We start from the raw sequence: 21,164 nt of genomic DNA, 5'->3' as shown, positions 1-21,164 counted from the left end.
AAAAACAAAACGCTCTGAATTATTAACTGAAACGCATCAAAACCCAAGATGCAGACGGAGCACAGGAAAACACCAGATGAGCATCACTAGCGAGAGTCTCAGCGCAGGGTATTTGTGAACTACACAAGCCAAAAGGCTGTTCCCCTCCCTTCCCCAAACCACCTGAATCAATGTTTTCTCACTTTTCCCAACCTGCTCGAAGGATTTCGCTCCCACCCAAAGCTATTCCTTTTCATGCTATCTCGGCTTCGCCTTTAGACAAATGCTCTGCAGTATCCCACGGGAGACATTAAATCACTGCAGAGGGCATTCTAGAACTTCCTCAAAAGACAGCAGCTAAGCCACAGATGTCAGAATGAAAAGTTGCCATTTTCAGCCGCCCGGCAAGCTTTGCATTCCAATGTTGGGCTGGTTGGGGTGGGCAAGTCAGGTAGGCGGTTAAAACAGACTGTCCTCATCAGCTCCGATTCTACGGACAACCGTACTGCAGCTTGGAGCACAATTATTCTTGCCTAAAGTAAAGGTAAAGGGGCCCCTGACCATCAGGTCCAGCCGTGTCCGACTCTGGGGTTGGGGCGCTCATCTCGCTCTATAGGCCGAGGGAGCCGGCGTTTGTCAGCAGACAGCTTCCGGGTCATGTGGCCAGCATGACAAAGCTGCTTCTGGCGAACCAGAGCAGCACACGGAAATGCCGTTTACCTTCCCGCCGGAGCAGTCCCTATTTATCTACTTGCACTTTGATGTGCTTTCGAACTGCTAGGTGGGCAGGAGCTGGGACCGAGCAACGGGAGCTCACCCTGTTGCAGGGATTCGAACCGCCGACCTTCTGATCAGCAAGCCCTAGACTCTGTGGTTTAACCCACAGCGCCACCTGGGTCCCTTATTCTTGCCTATATCTCCTTATTTATTTATTTAGCTAGCAAAATTTATATGCCACTTAATTAAAAAAACAACAACCCCACACCTCTAAGTTTGGCTTACATGTAATGATATAAAACATTCATTAAAACTGCAATAACCGCCGACCTTAAAATCAGCAAATGAAATGATCAAAATATAGATAAAATCATAACCATATCCCGACAGCACTGTACAACTTTATGGTGTTCCCAGGTTGGACATCAAAAGACTCACAACTAAATTATGGTCTCTAGCTGAGGTTATCTTCTCCCTCAATTACCTTTTGCCACAGGTCCAAGGGGATGAGAGATCTAAGCTTTCAAAAAGCTGCTGTTCTGGTAGCTAGACCCTATTGTTTTATTACATAGTTTTGGTCGATCCTTACCATTTTAATGTTTTTGGTTTTTTTTTAAAAAAAACAACCTTCATGAGGTTTTTCACCTGAAAAGTGGTATGTCAGTATCCTGAACAAATAAACCTAACAGAATACCGCATTGGCCCGAATATAAGCCACACCTTTAAAATTCTAGGGGGAGGGGGAAGACAATACCCAAATATAAGCCGCTCCCTTAAAATTGGGTTACAGGCTGAAAATCGCTGCGGTTGGTACAATTGTAACTTCGAGCCAATTTAAGCCTTTTTTTCTTGCAAGCCTGAAAAAGTTACTGTACAATCGCTAAAATCGCAAATCACTATTCAATTGCTACAATTCCGCAGGCACTCACACCCGCAAATGGCAAATGAACAGTCTCAAGCTTGCAAATTGGCAATAAAACATTTTTTTGTTCCGTTTTACCGTATGTCTGTTTCAGCAGTGATATTGTAAAAGCCGATTTTTGGAAGGTCGCGAATTGAAGCCGCACTTTAACTTTTCATGGTCGGAAATTGGAAAAAAAAGTGTGGCTTATGTTGTTGTTGTTGTTTAGTCGTTTAGTCGTGTCCGACTCTTCGTGACCCCATGGACCATAGCACGCCAGGCACTCCTGTCTTGCACTGCCTCCCGCAGTTTGGTCAAACTCATGTTCGTAGCTTCGAGAACACTGTCCAACCATCTTGTCCTCTGTCGTCCCCTTCTCCTAGTGCCCTCAATCTTTCCCAACATCAGGGTCTTTTCCAAGGATTCTTCTCTTCTCATGAGGTGGCCAAAGTATTGGAGCCTCAGCTTCACGATCTGTCCTTCCAGGGAGCACTCAGGGCTGATTTCCTTAAGAATGGATAGGTTTGATCTTCTTGCAGTCCATGGGACTCTCAAGAGTCTCCTCCAGCACCATAATTCAAAAGCATCAATTCTTCGGCGATCAGCCTTCTTTATGGTCCAGCTCTCACTTCCATACATCACTACTGGGAAAACCATAGCTTTAACTATACGGACCTTTGTCGGCAAGGTGATGTCTCTGCTTTTTAAGATGCTGTCTAGGTTTGTCATTGCTTTTCTCCCAAGAAGCAGGCGTCTTTTAATTTCGTGACTGCTGTCACCATCTGCAGTGATCAAGGAGCCCAAGAAAGTAAAATCTCTCACTGCCTCCATTTCTTCCCCTTCTATTTGCCAGGAGGTGATGGGACCAGTGGCCATGATCTTGGTTTTTTTGATGTTGAGCTTCAGACCATATTTTGCGCTCTCCTCTTTCACCCTCATTAAAAGGTTCTTTAATTCCTCCTCGCTTTCTGCCATCAAGGTTGTGTCATCTGCATATCTGAGGTTGTTGATATTTCTTCCGGCAATCTTAATTCCGGCTTGGGATTCATCTAGTCCAGCCTTTCGCATGATGAATTCTGCATATAAGTTAAATAAGCAGGGAGACAATATACAACCTTGTCGTACTCCTTTCCCAATTTTGAACCAATCAGTTGTTCCATATCCAGTTCTAACTGTAGCTTCTTGTCCCACATAGAGATTTCTCAGGAGACAGATGAGGTGATCAGGCACTCCCATTTCTTTAAGAACTTGCCAAAGTTTGCTGTGGTCGACACAGTCAAAGGCTTTTGCATAGTCAATGAAGCAGAAGTAGACGTTTTTCTGGAACTCTCTAGCTTTCTCCATAATCCAGCGCATGTTTGCTATTTGGTCTCTGGTTCCTCTGCCCTTTCGAAATCCAGCTTGCACTTCTGGGAGTTCTCGGTCCACATACTGCCTAAGCCTGCCTTGTAGAATTTTAAGCATAACCTTGCTAGCGTGTGAAATGAGCGCAATTGTGCGGTAGTTGGAGCATTCTTTGGCACTGCCCTTCTTTGGAATTGGGATGTAGACTGATCTTCTCCAATCCTCTGGCCATTGCTGAGTTTTCCAAACTTGCTGGCATATTGGGTGTAGCACCTTAACAGCATCATCTTTTAAAATTTTAAATAGTTCAGCTGGAATATCATCACTTCCACTGGCCTTGTTATTAGCAGTGCTTTCTAAGGCCCATTTGACTTCACTCTCCAAGATGTCTGGCTCAAGGTCAGCAACCACACTATCTGGGGTGTACAAGACCTCCATATCTTTCTGGTATAATTCCTCTGTGTATTCCTGCCACCTCTTCTTGATGTCTTCTGCTTCTGTTAGGTCCTTACCACTTTTGTCCTTGATTATGGTAATCTTTGTACGAAATGTTCCTTTCATATCTCCAATTTTCTTGAACAGATCTCTGGTTTTCCCCATTCTATTGTTTTCCTCTATTTCTTTGCATTGCTCATTTAAGAAGACCCTCTTGTCTCTCCTTGCTGTTTTTTGGAAATCTGCATTCAGTTTCCTGTATCTTTCCCTATCTCCCTTGCATTTTGCTTGCCTCCTCTCCTCCGCTATTTGTAAGGCCTCGTTGGACAGCCATTTTGCTTTCTTGCATTTCCTTTTCCTTGGGATGGTTTTCGTTGCTGCCTCCTGTATAATGTTACGAGCCTCCATCCATAGTTCTTCAGGCACTCTGTCCACCAAATCTAAATCCTTAAACCTGTTCCTCACTTCCACTGTGTATTCATAAGGGATTTGATTCAGATTGTATCTTACTGGCCCAGTGGTTTTTCCTACTTTCTTCAGTTTAAGCTGGAATTTTGCTATAAGAAGCTGATGATCTGAGTTACAGTCAGCTCCAGGTCTTGTTTTTGCTGACTGTATAGAGCTTCTCCATCTTTGGCTGCAGAGAATATAATCAATCTGATTTCGATGCTGCCCATTTGGTGATATCCATGTGTAGAGTCGTCTCTTGTGTTGTTGGAAGAGAGTGTTTGTGATGACCAGCTTGTTCTCTTGACAGAACTCTATTAGCCTTTGCCCTGCTTCATTTTGAACTCCAAGGCCAAACTTGCCAGTTGTTCCTTTTATCTCTTGATTCCCTACTTTAGCATTCCAATCCCCTGTAATGAGAAGAACATCCTTCTTTGGTGTCATTTCTAGAAGGTGTTGTAGGTCTTCATAGAATTGGTCAATTTCACTTTCTTCAGCACCGGTAGTTGGTGCATAAACTTGGATTACTGTGATGTTAAAAGGTCTGCCTTGGATTCGTATCGAGATCATTCTGTCATTTTTGAGATTGCATCCCATTACAGCTTTTGCCACTCTTTTGTTGACTATGAGGGCCACTCCATTTCTGCTACAGGATTCTTGCCCACAGTAGTAGATATGATAGTCATCCGAACTGAATTCGCCCATTCCCTTCCATTTTAGTTCACTGATGCCCAGGATATCAATATTTATTCTTGTCATCTCATTTTTGACCACATCCAGCTTACCGCCATTCATGGTTCTTACATTCCAGGTTCCTATGCAATATTTTTCTTTACAGCATCGGACTTTCCTTTCGCTTCCAGGCATATCCGCAACTGAGCGTCCTTTCGGCTTTGGCCCAGCCACTTCATCAGCTCTGAATCTACTTGTACTTGTCCTCCGCTCTTCCTCAGTAGCATGTTGGACGCCTTCCGACCTGAGGGGCTCATCTTCCAGCGTCATAACTTTTATATGCCTGTTGTCTTTGTCCATGGAGTTTTCTTGGCAGGGATACTGGAGTGGCTTGCCAGTTCCTTCTCCAGGAGGATCACGTTTAGTCAAAACTCTCCACTATGACCTGTCCATCTTGGGTGGCCCTGCATGGCATAGCTCATAGCTTCTCTGAGTTATTCAAGCCCCTTCGCCACGACAAGGCATTGATCCATGAAGGGTCAATGCTTATATTCAGGCCAATACAGTATATCCCACATTACATACCAGATGTTGCTAAACTACAACTCCCATCAGCCCCACCAAGCATGCCCAAAGGCCAGGGATTATGGGAGTCATAGTTTAGCAGCACCCGAAGAGCCAAAGGTTCCCCATATCTATCAGCTTTGCATGCAGAAGGTCGCAGGTTTGATCCTCAGCATTTCAAGGCTTGGCTGGGACAGATTCCCTCTCTGAAATCCTAGAGAGTGGCTGCCAGTCAGAGTAGGCAATACTGACCTACATGGACTCGGTATAGGGCAGCGCTTTTAGCTTTTATGTTGTTCCAGCACCAGAAGGCAAGGGGGAAATGTAGACTCTGGAAAATTGAATCCCTGCATCTGAAATCTGATGGCGTCGTTGGGATGGTGCAGAAGACTAACACTCTTAAAGATTATTCAGGTGGCGTTTAACTCCATCTAACACCACTTGAGGCTGCGTATTGGAAGTGGGTGGGAGGGGGGGGGAGCACATGTCAAATAATGCGGCGCAAAGGATTCATGCGTGGCCATCTAGGCAAGAACTGGAAGGGCACCCTGCCTGCCTGGGGTTTTATATTCTTGAAGGTTTCTCCAGCCTGTTGCAAAAGAATTCAGAGCACGACCTTTGTACGCTGTTAGCGATGGAAATAGAAGCTTGGTGCGTTTTGCGGTGGGGAGGAGAGGAGGGGGGGGATGAAATCCCTGCAGTGAAACAGATAGCTTGAGCCAGCTGGACAGAGAAATCTGCTCAAGGGCTCATTTCTTTCGCAGCCGAATCCTATGAAGGTTTAACTCAGCACTCGGTAAACTGAGCTACCGCGGAAGCAGGCTTGGGATGGGAGCCCAAACGGGGACCCTGCTGTGAAATCTGACAGGCTATGCTGAAAGAACCACGTAAGGGGGTGGGAATAACACAGCTCCATTCCACATTTGCCTCTATAAGAAACTGTGCAGCGCAAAAAGGGGCAGGCTCCATAGCAGCGCGCCACCTGGACTTAACTGTCCAGGGGTCCTTTACCTTTACATGCTTAAAGCAATGTCATACCACTTCAAACCACGATGATTTCCCACCAGAGAATCCTGGGCACTGTAGTTGTAAGGTGCTAAGAGTTGTTAGGAGAGCTATGGTTCCCAGAGTTCCCTTTGAGCACCCTGCACAGACGGGGCCTGGGTCTCTCAGGCTACGAGGCCAGGATCAAGGTACTTATACAGTTGTACCTTGGTTTTCAAACAGCTTAGTTCTCAAATATTTTGGCTCCCGAATGCCACAAACCCGGAATGAGTGTTCCAGTGTGTGAACCTTTTTGGAAGCCAAATGTCCAACGGGGCTTCCAATTGGCTGCACGAGCTTCCTGCAGCCAATCAGAAGCCGCGCTTTGGCTTACGAATGTTTTGGAAGTCGAACGGACTTCCGGAATGGATTCCGTTCAACTTCCAAGGTACAACTGTATTAATTTCGTGTGGAGGAGGCACACAAAGAAGGGCCTCTGATGATGAACGTGGAGTCCGAGTTGGTTTATGTCCCGCCAGTAAGAGCATTATAGGGACCCAGGTGGCGCTGTGGTTAAACCACTGAGCCTAGGGCTTGCTGATCAGAAGGTCGGCGGTTCGAATCCCTGTGACGGGGTGAGCTCCCGTTGCTTGGTCCCAGCTCCTGCCAACCTAGCAGTTCGAAAGCACGTCAAAATGCAAGTAGATAAATAGGAACCGCTACAGCGGGAAGGTAAACGGCGTTTCCATGTGCTGCTCTGGTTTGCCAGAAGCGGCTTTGTCATGCTGGCCACATGACCTGGAAGCTATACGCCGGCTCCCTCGGCCAATAATGCGAGATGAGCGCGCAACCCCAGAGTCGGTCACAACTGGACCTAATGGTCAGGGGTCCCTTTACCTTTACCTAGTAAGAGCATTAGAATGCAGGATCAGGCCAAGGGCCCCTCTAGTCTAGCCTCCTGTTCTCACAGCGGCTGACTAGATACCTGTGGGAAGCCCAAAAGATGGACATGAGCAAACCAGCCCTCTGCTCACCCATGACTCCCAGTAACAGACACTCAGAGGCATACTGGCTGCGACCGAACCTGGCCACCGTGCGAGCAAGCCTTGCCCCTTGCCAGCTTCCGATCGTTTCAATTTGGGCCTGCGCAGGAGAACTTCCTGGAGGGCATGCCCCAGGGAGGGGGATGAAATGAATGGGGCAGCGTTCAAATGGCAGTGATCAGCACCATTCAAGCCCATTAACAAGATGATACGGCCTTAATTTGCCCAGTTAAGGCGCTCTGATCCCTTTCCCTCTCCTGCCGCTCTGCAAGCTGGCGGGAGGATTAGCAGAAGCGAGCGAGCGCTCCTTGCAAAAAATAAACCATAACTCGATACGCTGCACCTGCTCCTGCCCCTGAGGCGCTCTCTGCAAGCACGCTGGCCTTCCAGGATCTGCTTCCCTAGAGAGGAACAGGCCTGCAATGCAGCCCATTTAGCAGGGTATTGTGTGTCATGACAGTAGCGCATGGAACCACTTAAAACACACACACACACACACACACACACACACACACACACACGGCTTGCCAGTAGTGCAATGTAGCGCAGATTTGGGATGGTGGCTTGTCTTGTCAAGGCAAGCCTAAAAAATTGATTCCGGGGTATTCTACGGAACAGCTTGCATTGCAATTGTTGTCCAACACGAAAGACCAGCTCTTTTCCACCCATTACACTGCAAATAACAGAAAACCAGAAACAGTTGGCCTCCCATTTGGTGTGTGTGTGTGTGTGTGTGTGTGTGTGTGTGTGTGTGTGAGAGAGAGAGAGAGAGAGAGAGAGAGAGAGAGAGAGAGAGAGAGAGAGAGAGAGAGAGAGAGAGAGAGAGAGAGAGAATGCATCTGTGAATGCATACTGTGTCCAGTTCTGGGCACCACAGTTCAAGAAGGATACTGACAAGCTGGAACGTGTCCAGAAGAGGGCAACCAAAATGGTCAAAGGCCTGGAAACGACGCCTTATGAGGAACGGCTTAGGGAGCTGGGTATGTTTAGCCTGGAGAAGAGAAGGTTGAGGGGTGATATGATAGCCATGTTCAAATATATGAAAGGATGTCATATGGAGGAGAGAGAAAGATTGTTTTCTGCTGCTCCAGAGAAGCGGACACGGAGCATTGGATTCAAGCTTCAAGAAAGAAGATTCCACCTAAACATTAGGAAGAACTTCCTGACAGTAAGAGCTGTTCGGCAGTGGAATTTGCTGCCAAGGAGTGTGGTGGAGTCTCCTTCTTTGGAGGTCTTTAAGCAGAGGCTTGACAGGCATATGTCAAGAATGCTTTGATGGTGTTTCCTGCTTGGCAGGGGGTTGGACTGGATGGCCCTTGTGGTCTCTTCCAACTCTATGATTCTATGATCTCTCTTGCATAGTGTTCAGCACTTTTCAAAGAACTACTCTGCCCATTGCAAAGCTCTTCTTATCGTCAAGTTTCCCGCAGCATTTTCCCAACTGACGAAAACTCCCAGGAAGCTAATGGGTGGATGAGCCCCACCTGCCCCTCACTTCCCTCTACGGCAGGCACCCCCAAACTCGGCCCTCCAGATGTTTTGGGACTACAGTTCCCATCATCCCTGACCACTGGTCCTGTTATCTAGGGATCATGGGAGTTGTAGTCCCAAAACATCTGGAGGGCCGAGTTTGGGGATGCCTGTTGTATGGCACATGCAGAAACTGCTTCCTTGACCGCTGGACCCACTATGGGTCTTGTCTGCTCAAAATCTGCTGGAGCCTGTCTTTGCTTGCAGGGGAAATCCCTAACACGCTGAGGGTTCGAGACCCATCGGCTCCCCTCACCTGGTTTAGCCAGCCAGTCGAAGCCATTTCCCTGAGTGTAGCCCACTGTCTCATGCTGACAGGTTCTCAGAGGCACAGATGAGAGCTGAAAACAGGGTGGGGGTCAAAGGTGGACAAACCACTCCAGAAGTTCAAGAAGGATACTGACAAGGTGGAACGTGCCCAGAAGAGGGCAACCAAAATGGTCAAAGGCCTGGAAACGATGCCTTATGAGGAACGGCTTAGGGAGCTGGGTATGTTTAGCCTGGAGAAGAGAAGGTTGAGGGGTGTTATGATAGCCATGTTCAAATATATGAAAGGATGTCATATGGAGGAGGGAGAAAGATTGTTTTCTGCTGCTCCAGAGAAGCGGACACAGAGCAATGGATTCAAACTTCAAGAAAGAAGATTCCACCTAAACATTAGGAAGAACTTCCTGACAGTAAGAGCTGTTCGGCAGTGGAATTTGCTGCCAAGGAGTGTGGTGGAGTCTTCTTCTTTGGAGGTCTTTAAGCAGAGGCTTGACAGGCATATGTCAAGAATGCTTTGATGGTGTTTCCTGCTTGGCAGGGGGTTGGACTGGATGGCCCTTGTGGTCTCTTCCAACTCTATGATTCTAGGAGCATGATGTGTCCCCTGCCAGAGGTACTACCCATCCCCTAACACCCCATACACCTTACATGAAAATCAGACCATTTACCCACCAAGTCAAGTATTGTTTACTGAACACTTTGCCAGAATTCCAAGCAGAGAGGAAGACCTTTCCTAACAACCTATCCTTCATTTTCTTTTTTAACTGGAAATACCGTTTGAACGGGACCTTCCAGAGGCAAAGCGCATGCCCTGTGCCTTTTTTCTCTATGCCGCCCCTTCCTTCGATTCTTGCTTCCAAGCACCGCTTCCTCCTCCTTCTGTGCCGATGGGACTTGGCGTCCAAATCACCTGGGAGGGACGCTGCCCCACGAGGAGCGAAATTTGCATCTCTCTAGGCATCTGGCTCTTCTGCACCAGCTACGGTATTTACGAAACCAGCCACCCTCAGACTTTTGGCACGGCCTCCGGGGCACAAACCACCACCACCCGCTGAAGCAAGAGACGCCGGCTTTCAAGCAAGGAAGATTTCGCTAGCCGGGATGACGGCACAGCCTCTCGTGCCCAGACACGAATTATGCAGGAGCACTTCAAAGCGGGTTCCTGCCGCTCGGAGCCTCGCCGGGAAGTGTCGATTATGGAGCTATTTATTTCACCGTGAAAGGGAGATTAAGATCAGCTGGCAACCGAGTCGCTGCAACCCTCCTCTTCATAACTCATGGGAATTACCTGGGAGAGCACTTTATCTGGTGAATAATTACCTCGATAATCATCTTTTTAACAGATCCCCCCACCCCACCCCCTTTACTGGAAGTAGACTAGAATGCACTGCTACAAAAAATGATGAATGGAATCTACCGAGAGGGGAGGGAGACTTGACTCCATTCCATGTCCATCGCTGCACTTGTCTGACTGGTCTGCGGCGATTATCTTGCAACAAGCTTCTGACTGAATGCGATAGTCTGCACTTGAGCACACGGGGTCCATGGGTGGGGTGGGGGGGTCCATCACCCAGTTGCTTCTGATGAGCTGGAACTGGGGGGAATTGGCTACACCCAGCTATCACCAGACTTCTGGTATATCGACCCATTACAGTCGTACCTCGGAAGTTGAATGGAATCCGTTCCGGAAGGTCCTGCAGCCAATCGGAAGCTGCGCGGGATGTCCAGGTTCCAAAAGGACGTTCGCAAACTGGAAGACTCACTTCCGGGTTTGCGGCGTTCGGGAGCCAAAACGTACAAGTGCCAAGGTGTTCAGCTTCCAAGGTACGACTGGTACAGTGGTACCTTGGTTCCCAAACTTAATCCGTTCCTCAAGTCTGTTCCAAAACCAAAGCGTTCTAAAACCAAGGCGTGCTTTCCCATAGCAAGTAATGCAAAATGGATTAATCCATTCCAGACTTTTAGAATTAAAAGCAACCCCTCTAACAGCAATTTAACATGAATTTTACTAACGAGACCACTGATCCATAAAATGAAAGCAATAATCAATGTACTGTACTATAAAATAGAATCATAGAATCATAGAGTTGGAAGAGACCACAAGGGCCATACAGTCCAACCCCCTGCCAAGCAGGAAACACCATCAAAGCATTCTTGACATATGGCTGTCAAGACTGCTTAAAGGCATCCAAAGAAGGAGACTCCACCACACTTCTTGGCAGCAAATTCCACTGTCGAACAGCTCTTACTGTCAGGAAGCTCTTCCTAATGTTTAGGTGGAATCTTCTTTCTTGTAGTTTGAATCCATTGCTCTGTCCGCTTCTCTGGAGCAGCAGAAAACAACCTTTCACCCTCCGCTATATGACATCCTTTTATATATTTGAACATGGCTATCATATCACCCCTTAACCTTCTCTTCTCCAGGCTAAACATACCCAGCTCCCTAAGCCGTTCCTCATAAGGCATCGTTTCCAGGCCTTTGACCATTTTGGTTGCCCTCCTCTGGCCACGTTCCAGCTTGTCAGTATCCTTCTTGAACTGTGGTGCCCAGAACTGGACACAGTACTCCAGGTGAGGTCTGACCAGAGCAGAATACAGTGGTACTATTACTTCCCTTGATCTAGATGCTATACTCCTATTGATGCAGCCCAGAATTGCATTGGCTTTTTAAGCTGCTGCATCACACTGCTGACTCATGTCAAGTTTGTGGTCTACCAAGACTCCTAGATCCTTTTCACATGTACTGCTCTCAAGCCAGGTGTCTCCCATCCTGTATTTGTGCCTTCCTTTTTTTTTGCCCAAGTGTAGTACTTTACATTTCTCCTTGTTAAAATTCATCTTGTTTGCTTTGGCCCAGTTGTCTAATCTGTTAAGGTCATCCTGAAGTGTGATTCTGTCCTCTGGGGTATTAGCCACCCCTTTAAGACAGTATTGAAGATGATAAAAATTAAAAGTATTTCTTTTTCTCACGTGCACTGATGATAGTCATTATTTGGAATCGGGGGGGGGGGGGCTTTTATCCATTTCTGCAGTTACATAACCAATCAGTAGCTGAACTGGGTTCCACACAGCAAACAGTCAGAAAAGCAAGTCACAAAAATGAAGTCACAAGCCACAGTCACAAGTCAGTCCCATAAAACGAAGAACAAGTCACAGGCAAAAAAACGAAAAAGCCACAAACACAAACGCATAAAAATTAGCAAAAACAAAAGCCCCAAATATCACCTCTGTGTTGCGTGGGTGTTTGGGACTCAACAGCCGACAGACTCAACAGGAAGACTCAATTTACAAACGGAACACACTCATCAGGAAGCAGAACACATTCTGCTTCCAAGGCAAAGTTCACAAACCAAAACACCTACTTCCGGGTTTGCAGCGTTCTGTTTCCAAGTTGTTCATAAACTAAGCTGTTCTAAAACCAAGGTTCCACAGCATAGCGTTTACACCTTCAAATATTTCAGGCACCACATTTACTAGAATTCCTTCTAAATTTAGATGCTGTCAGTTCAACCACTCAGAGGTTGAAGTGTTCGTTCACGCGATCTTTCCACTGTAGTTTTCATCAGGGGGTTACGAGAATGCATACTCTAACCTTCTATGAGATCATTTCCTGGTCGATCTTCAGAGGCCCTTCTGAGTGGCCTTGCTGAGGAGACCAAATCATTTTTTTTTACTGAGCAGGTGGGGAAATACCTGAATGCTGTTGTGTCCCTGAGTCCTGCTACGATTGCTAGACCTTAGCTTGTTGTTTTTAAAGAATAATTAGCTGGTCTGGGGTTGCAATTCTGCATTTTATATTTTGTATTTCCTCTCTTCTCCACCCCCCCCCCCGCCCCCAATCAGCCATAATACACACCTGGCTGGCTGCTTTCCAGCTAAAAAGCTCGCCCTCATCAAAACTGAAGGGGGTTAAATAGTCAATCCCAGGGAACTCTGGGAATTTGTAGCTCTGTGAGAAGAATAAGGGTCTCCTAACAACTCTCTGTGCCCTAAACCAACTACACTTCCCAGGATCCTTTGGGGGAAAGCTTTTAAAGTGGTATGATCCTGCTTTACATGTACAGTGCAGATGGGGATAGAGAACAGAACGTGGGCACCCAGAGAGGCAGCCAGCCACCCCAAAGGCAGTGGATTCTATGGGGCCACTAAGGCAGAAAGCACTGGACTGGACATTTGTGTTGTGTAGGCCGTGTGGAAATGAGCATGAACAAGGCACTCTTCGCCAGCAAAGCAGTGCCTGGCCCAACATTACCCACAAGCTATGCCCTCTGAACTGTCAAAAAGGAAATGTGGCCCCATCCAGAACAGGGAGACCTCTCGCCTTCAACGTCTCTATGTTATAAATAACCACATATGTATTTGGACAACAACAGTTAAATACGTACCCATATACTAGACCAGGCGTCCCCAAACTGCGGCCCTCCAGATGTTTTGGCCTACAACTCCCATGATCCCTAGCTAACAGGAACAGTGGTCGGGGAAGATGGGAATTGTAGTCCAAAATATCTGGAGGGCCGAAGTTTGGGGATGCCTGTACTAGACGATCATATATGAAATTGTAGTGGTTTGCGTATATTATACCTTTCTTTTCTTTTTCTTTCCATGCACTTTTTATCTTTATTTCATTTTGTTCCAACTGAAATGCTTTCAATAGTAAAAGGTAAAGGGACCCCTGACCATTAGGTCCAGTCGTGACCGACTCTGGGGTTGCGCGCTCATCTCGCATTATTGGCCAAGGGAGCCGGCGTATAGCTTCCAGGTCATGTGGCCAGCATGACAAAGCCGCTTCTGGCAAACCAGAGCAGCACATGGAAACGCCGTTTCCCTTCCCGCTGTAGTGGTTCCTATTTATCTACTTGCATTTTGACGTGCTTTCGAACTGCTAGGTTGGCAGGAGCTGGGACCAAGCAACGAGAGCTCACCCCGTCATAGGGATTCGAACCGCTGACCTTCTGATCAGCAAGCCCTAATAATAAAACTCTGCTGTGTTGTCTGGATTGAACTTCCCTTTGTCCATCTCTAACCTGTCCACCACTGCCCCCTACAGAAGAGAGCTGGGTATCAACAGCACAGAGGGAGCTGCCTTACACTGGAGCTCATCCAGCTCAAGTGAGTATTGTCGACTCCTGACTCTCAGTGGTTCTCCAGGGGTTCATGCAGGGGCTTTTCCCTGCAGGGGTTGAACCTGGCTCTTTCTGAAGCATCACTGAACTGTGGGCCTTTGCGGACAACACCTCAAGCCTCAGGTTTCCAGACGCGGTACCACGTGTGCTTGTCGATTGCATTTTTCTCCTGCCCATCCTCCAGAGGAGCTCAGGGCAGCACACAAGACTCCTCCCCTACCACTACCATGCAACGTAGCTTTATTCTCACAACAGCTGAGAGGGAAGCAGCTTCACGACTGAGCGAACCCATAAAATCATAGAATCGTAGAGGTGGAAGGGACCCCAAGGGTGATCTGGTCCAATACAGGAATCACAACTAAAGAATCTGTGGCAGATGGACATCCAACCTCTGCTTTAAAAACCTCCACCGCCTTCTGAGAGAGTCCGCTCCACTGTCAAATGGCTCTAGCTATCAGGAAGTTCTTCCCAATGTTTAGTCAGAATCTCCTTTTAATTTGGAGCAGCAGAAAACAAGATGATCAGGGACAGTAGGACCACCCAGGCAGAGAAGGGCAACCTTCTCCATCACAATTCAATTCCTTTTTCCCTTCCACTCGGCTGGTGCTTCTTCCCAAAGTCACCAGCCTCTTCTCTCTTCCTTAGCCACCATCTGGCAACTGCTGCAACATGGCACTTATAAACCTAGCAGTGACTAAGAAAATCAGACACAACTGCTTATTAAACAGAACGGTAATATTAAGCATTCACTTGCCGTCTTTAATCAGGGCTAATCACTGGCTGCTATGATGCTACCGGGCCCTGTTTTAAGGTCTTGCTATGAGCTTCGTAAAATGATGGGCAACCTGGGGCCAGGTTACCTCTGGGAATGCCTGAACTTCTATACCTCTTCCCAGTCACTTTAAACCTCAGGAGAGACAGTAGTCCAAACTCTTATGTCCACAAAAACCAGGGCCTTTAGCATGGTGGCCCCTGCCCCTTGGAATGTGCTTCCGGGCAGTATTAGAATTTATACGTCTGTTTAAACACCATCTGTTCTCTCAGATGTTACCCGATAAGCTGATCTACTGATTTGCGACGCCCTTTGCATTCGTTTTTATAAATGTTAATTTTACTGTTGGATTTTATGCTGATATTTTTCCCCGCAATAAAGGCGGTGCAGATTCCTGTCCCAACAGGCTTTTTTGGGAACGGGCTGCTTTTTAATGGGAGGGCTGGTGCTGTACTATTTTTAATGCAATTACTGGTATGGTTTTAATAGATTTTTAGATATGTATATCGTTATCGCTTTATCAATGCTTAGTTGTTGTTTTTCGCTGTTCTTATTTTTATCTGTAAGCCACCTTGAGTCCTGTCAGGGGAAAAGGCAGGGCAATAATAATAATAATAATAATAATAATAACCAATATTTTGCAAGTAAGCAAATAAATAAATATTAACAGCAAGTGAGCAGGGAGCCCTTCCTCTGGTTATGTGTCCATTTAACCATTCACAATATTTAGGCAACTATACAACAGGCATGGAGAAACTGCAGCCTTCCAGGTGTTACGACTCCAACTCATGGGGCCGCAATGGCGAAGGTTGATGTTGTCCAACCACATCTGGGGGCTCACGGTTCCCCCCTCCTCGCTATACAAGTCTCTGAGATCAATCCCTCAGAAGAACTAGCAGGAAACAGGAAAACCAACCAAGGTCACAAAGAACTCAATAGCAGGCGGCAATCGGCCAGTAAAAACTGGTCTAAAGGGGGGCTATAGATATAAGAACCCCCTCTCATGTAACCTCCTATTGTTTACGATTCTGCAGAAGTAATGGCGGCCTCAGTGTGATGGCTCGACAGAGAGGCTCCGTGTAACTTACCAATCTGTACTTGTTCGGGCTGGCTAAGCGACACAAAGGCTGACGTATCATCAATCCAGGAAACATGAATGTTGCCTGCAAAGAAAAGAAAAGTGTTTGTGAAGTGGAAGGGCACAGACCAGGTGTGACGATCACCCTAAAGTCGGGCCCGGTATAGAAGGGGTTAACAGGTAATGGCAGTTAGAACCCTAGGGGGCGGGGTTAGGAGGACTATATAAAATCACCCCTGGGAGGTAGAAGGGAGTTAAGATGAGGAGTTGAGTTGGGGGAGTTGCGTGGGAGGTGGAGGAGGTGTGGCTTAGCGACTGAGGGTGAGGCATTAGGTGGCGCTGTGGGTTAAACCACAGAGCCTAGAGCTTGCCGATCAGAAGGTCAGCGGTTCGAATCCCTGCGACGGGGTGAGCTCCTGTTGCTCGGTCCCAGCTCCTGCCAACCTAGCACTTCGAAAGCACGTCAAAGTGCAAGTAGATAAATTGGGACCGCTACAGCGGGAAGGTAAATGGCGTTTCCTTGTGCTGCTCTGGTTCGCCAGAAGCGGCTTTGTCATGCTGGCCACATGACCTGGAAGCTGTACGCTGGCTCCCTCAGCCAATAATGCGAGATGACCGTCACAACCCCAGAGTCGGTCATTACTAGACCTAATGGTCAGGGGTCCCTTTACCTTTAATCAGAAACGATAGAGTGTTTGACAGTTTAGTTATTAAAGGTTAGAGGTAATAGGCCGGTATAGGAACTGTTATATAAGAACTCAGGAACTTAACTATTGAAACCATACGGTTATGTACCATTTCTAAATAAACTTCTTTTGTTCAAACGTCATCCTTGTCTGAAGTAGTGGATAGTTACCAGACTTATTACTGGTTGGTGGCAGCGGTATAATAAAGTGGTTTGTGCAGGAATCAACGGACCGTTAAACGTCTGGGGGTCCTGTACAGGTGGAGGCAACCGCCACACCAGGGTCGCCAGCTGTTGCTGGGACTACAACTCCCATCATCCCTAGCTAACAGGGCCGGGGGTCAGGAATGATGGGAGTTGTGGTCCAACAACAGAGGGGGGATTAAAGTTTGAGAAACACTAGTATAGTCCATCTTACATTCAGCCATCATCAAGACCAGGCGTAGGCAACCTTGGCTCTCCAGATGTTTTGGAACTACAACTCCCATGATCCCTGACCACTGGCCCTGTTAGCTAAGGATCATGGGAGTTGTAAAACATCTGGAGAGCCAAGGTTGCCTATGCCTGATCAAGACTGTCAAGAGTGCTATGAAGCAGTGCACTATGGGAAAAGGCAGGCTGGGACAGGAGGGCCTGAGGTCTGATTTCTGTATTTTAATATTTTGTTGGAAGCCGCCCAGAGTGGCTGGGGGAACCCGGCCAGATGGGCGGGGTATAAATAAAAAATTATTATTATTATTATATTATGATGGTGTTGGGAGAAAGTCTTCGCTTCCGAAATCAGAGCAGGTGTGTCTTGACACCTGGCAGATGGGAGGAGCAAAAAGACGCAATGATGGGGCAAACATGGTCAAGAAAAGCTGGCTCCTTTTCCACAGAAGCAGGTGCCGTAGCCCCTTCTCTGCTGCTGGGTGTATGCAAATCCCTCCCAAAAATGTCCCATCTGTCAAGATTGTACTCCGTGTCTTTAGCCTACCCAGCACAATGGATGGACCCACCGCTGATAGCCGAGGGTATAATCTTGCCTTTATCAGGGCTGGCTAACCTATGGCCCTCCAAGGGTCTTTGGACTCTAACTCCCATCAGCCCCAGACAGCACAGCCAAAAGTCAGGGATGATGGGAGTTGGGAGTCTAGCATCATATGCAGGACCAAAGGCTAGCCTTCAGCTATATATATGCCTGTTCTTTGCCCGTTGCCCTCTCTCCCGGGTCTAGTCTGGCAGCCACCAAATCTATCACTGAATACTTGGTTCCATCAGGGCAAGTACAGAACACTGCTGCAGGGGTCTTACACCCTGTTGCACGTAGACCAGGGTTTCCCGAACTTGGTTCTCCAACTGTTTTTGGACTACAATTCCCACCATCCTGCTAGCTAGGGATGATGGGAGTTGTAATCCCAACAACAGCTGGAGACTGAAGTTTGGGAAACCCTGACGGGTTAGACCAGGCATCCCCAAACTTCGGTCCTCCAGATGTTTTGGACTACAATTCCCATCATCCCCGACCACTGGTCCTGTTAGCTAGGGATCATGGGAGTTGTAGGCCAAAACATCTGGAGGGCCGCAGTTTGGGGATGCCTGGGTTAGACCCTACCCCCAGTGGAGTCGCATCCTTACTTTTTCATTTGTTACTTACCAAAAGCACTGAAAAGCTGGTAAAGGTCGCTCGTCTTCCACTCTTTGGGAAACGTAACGTATAGAACGTGGTCACGTTTTGGCTGCACTGAAAGTAAAGGGGGGGGGGAGAAGTTTTCAGCTTGCAATTTATTCCTTTTTTTTTAATACAACCTACTGATTATCCAGCAGAAAACGGAGTTCTCAATTTTTGTCACAGGGTGACAGAAAAAGACACCAAATTCAGAAAGTGACAAATTGTGCTTGCAAAGGAAGAATTGGGAGGGGGCTTGGACTACTCTCACACTGGACATCATATACGACATCGTGAAAGGTGAAAAGAGCACTTACGGTCTGGTCCTTCTAAGTTGAGATATGGGATGTCCATCACCCGCATCAGAAACAGTCTGAAGTGAAAGAGAGAAACACACACACACACACACACACACAGAGAGAGAGAGAGAGAGAGAGAGAGAGAGAGAGAGAGAGAGAGAGAGAGAGAGAGAGAGAGTGTTACTTGCATGATCCAGTTTCCAAGCTCAATTCAAAGTCCTGGTTTTGACCGATAAAGCCATATGCTGCTCAGGACTCCAATACTTCAAGGACCGCCTCTCCCCATATGAACAGACCTGGACCCTGAGATAATCATTTGAGGCCCTTCTCTGTGTGCCTTCTCCAAGGGGCAGAACAGGGCAGACCTAAAAGGACTGCATTTGCTCCCAGCACGCTTCCAAGTGCAATTTAAAGTGTTGGTGCTGACCTTTAAAGCCCTAAACGGCCTCGGTCCAGTATACCCGAAGGAGCATCTTCCACCCCCATCGTTCTGCTCGGACACTGAGGTCCAGCTCCGAGGGCCTTCTGGTGGTTCCCTCCCTGCGAGAAGTGAGGTTACAGGGAACCAGGCAGAGGGCCTTCTCAGTAGTGGCGCCGAGAAATGCCCTGTGAAATGCCCTCCCATCAGATGTCAAGGGGATAAACAACTATCTGACTTTTAGAAGACATCTGAAGGCAGCCCTGTTTAGGGAAGTTTTTAATGTGTGGTGCTGTATTGTGCTTTTACTATTTTGGGGAAGAGCCGCTCAGAGTTGTTGGTGCAACCCATCAGATGAGTGGCATATAAATGATAAATTGTCATTGGTTTTGGTTCCCCCCCCATTATTTTTATTAAATTTTCTGTTTTACATTTTAGAATATTCATTCAAACAACCTTAAAATACCAATGACTTCCCTTCTTCTCTTTCCATGGTTCATTTTGCAAAACATAAATCCCTGCATATTTTATATAAACTGAACCATTCAGTATTCCATTATTACATCCATCAAAACTTATTTACACTGTTGAACTTATCTTAATGCTACCAACGTTTTCAAATAAACTTAATTTTCCTCCCTATATTCAATAAACATTCCCCAATCTTCTGATTGTTACTGTTTTAACCAGAGGAGCGTTAAAGAACAGGTTAAAGTTCAACTAAAAAGCTGGGGTTCTCCTCTGTGTGATTTTAAAAAAAAATAAAAGTGGTTACTCACTTGTTGAAAAAAGGTTCAATGAGCTTTGATTTGGCAGACACGTGACTTTTCGGGGGGCTGAGAAAGGAACCTAGCAAAGAGAAGATGCCCCCACCGCAGAAGGATCAGACACAGCTGGCAAAAGGCAGGGATGAACAGACTGTGCAAGATGGAGCAAATGACAAAAAAAGTACCTAGGAAATTGGCCATGGAGATGAAACACAGGCCTGTGATGTAAGCGTCATAACCTGCTTCGTGAAGCTGCTCCGAAGCTGTGTCGTAACTCGGGAATCCTTCTGCGCTTTCTGGGGAAGGAGAAATGGTTTGCTTTTACTTTCTTTAAACAATTTATGAAGGACTTCGCTACAGTCGCCTCTTAAGTGGTAGACAAGAAACGCAATACAGAAAAGGCAAGTATCGAAACGATGGAAGACCTGAGTGGTCAGGCCAGGATAGAATAGGACAGGTTAGGCGGCCCTTGAGTTATTCTGGACGCAAGTTGTTAAGGGGCTTGTAAATTAACACAAGATCCTTGAACCTAGCTCTCACTGTAGGTTATCCTAGCGGGAGGAGGGTTATTTTAGCCACACTGGGATGGGGAGCCCTGTTCGAAAGAGCAACAAGTCTCCATTCAAAAAGCCTCGTCATTTTGCTGGTTCTAGAACAACAGACGCATAAATGTAGACCCAACAGAGCTACAAAAATCATTGCACCCGGTGCAACTGGAGACAAGCTTGCAAGTGTCTTTTGCCCACAAATATTGGACCAGTAACATCTCCAGTTCTATACAGATTAAATTCCTCCGTGAGAATTTTCCAGCATAGAAGGGAATCCTTGGATTTTAATCAATCTGTTTCCACCCGTGGTCCAGAGCTGGCTGTGCAAATCGCCCTCCGTCGCCTTACCGACTTTTGGAGGGCTGAACGGAGTCTCCTTTACACGCTTCTCCAGCTCTGCAAGGGATGTGTTGTTAATGATTTCCTGAAAAGCAAAGAGAAATGTGAGCCACCGGTTGTTGATTCTCTCGGCTCACAAGGCATGGTCCAAGTGAGTTCAGAGCAAGCACTCAACATTGCGGCCTTCCCCCAACCTGCCCCCCCCCCCCGATGTTCCGGCGGCCATGCTGGCTGGGGCTGATGGAAGCTGTAGTCCAAAACATTCGTTCGGCTTCAAAAAATAGTTTGCAAACCGGAACACTCACTTCCGGGTTTGCGGCGTTTGGGAGCCAAAATGTTCGAGAACTAAGCTGTTTGAAAACCAAGGTACGACTGTATACCCAAAAAATTAATAATGATGCAATTAAGCAAAAAAATGCAATATATATTAGAAGATGGAAGAGTGGTTGAAATTCCGTTCTAATTTATGAGTCCATTTTCAATCCCATCGACGTAATTGAGCATCCTTGGGAAGGGGGATATTGTATCCAAATCCTTCACGTATTTTACCTGCGAACAGAAGCTATTTTACCTGTATAGATACATTTTTGTTGGGGATTGTTAG

At 46.9% G+C, this 21,164-nt stretch overlaps 1 protein-coding gene across 1 annotated transcript in view; it reads right to left on the bottom strand.

The window, feature by feature from the left end:
- Positions 1–21,164, bottom strand: part of PARN (poly(A)-specific ribonuclease) — a 48,028-nt gene that overhangs the window by 10,782 nt on the left and 16,082 nt on the right. Inside the window, exons 16-21 of the mRNA XM_035131891.2 lie at positions 20,570–20,645; positions 19,859–19,969; positions 19,686–19,755; positions 18,507–18,562; positions 18,178–18,264; positions 15,867–15,941 (exon numbers count right to left, since the gene is read on the bottom strand). Of these exons, the coding sequence (XP_034987782.1) occupies positions 15,867–15,941; positions 18,178–18,264; positions 18,507–18,562; positions 19,686–19,755; positions 19,859–19,969; positions 20,570–20,645 (475 nt within the window). The remainder of the gene's footprint in view (positions 1–15,866; positions 15,942–18,177; positions 18,265–18,506; positions 18,563–19,685; positions 19,756–19,858; positions 19,970–20,569; positions 20,646–21,164) is intronic.

Source organism: Zootoca vivipara, chromosome 14, assembly GCF_963506605.1.
Source record: "Zootoca vivipara chromosome 14, rZooViv1.1, whole genome shotgun sequence".
Lineage (NCBI taxonomy): Eukaryota > Metazoa > Chordata > Lepidosauria > Squamata > Lacertidae > Zootoca > Zootoca vivipara.
The sequence above is the reverse complement of the archived record's forward strand: the minus strand, read 5'-3'. Positions and strand labels throughout refer to the sequence as shown.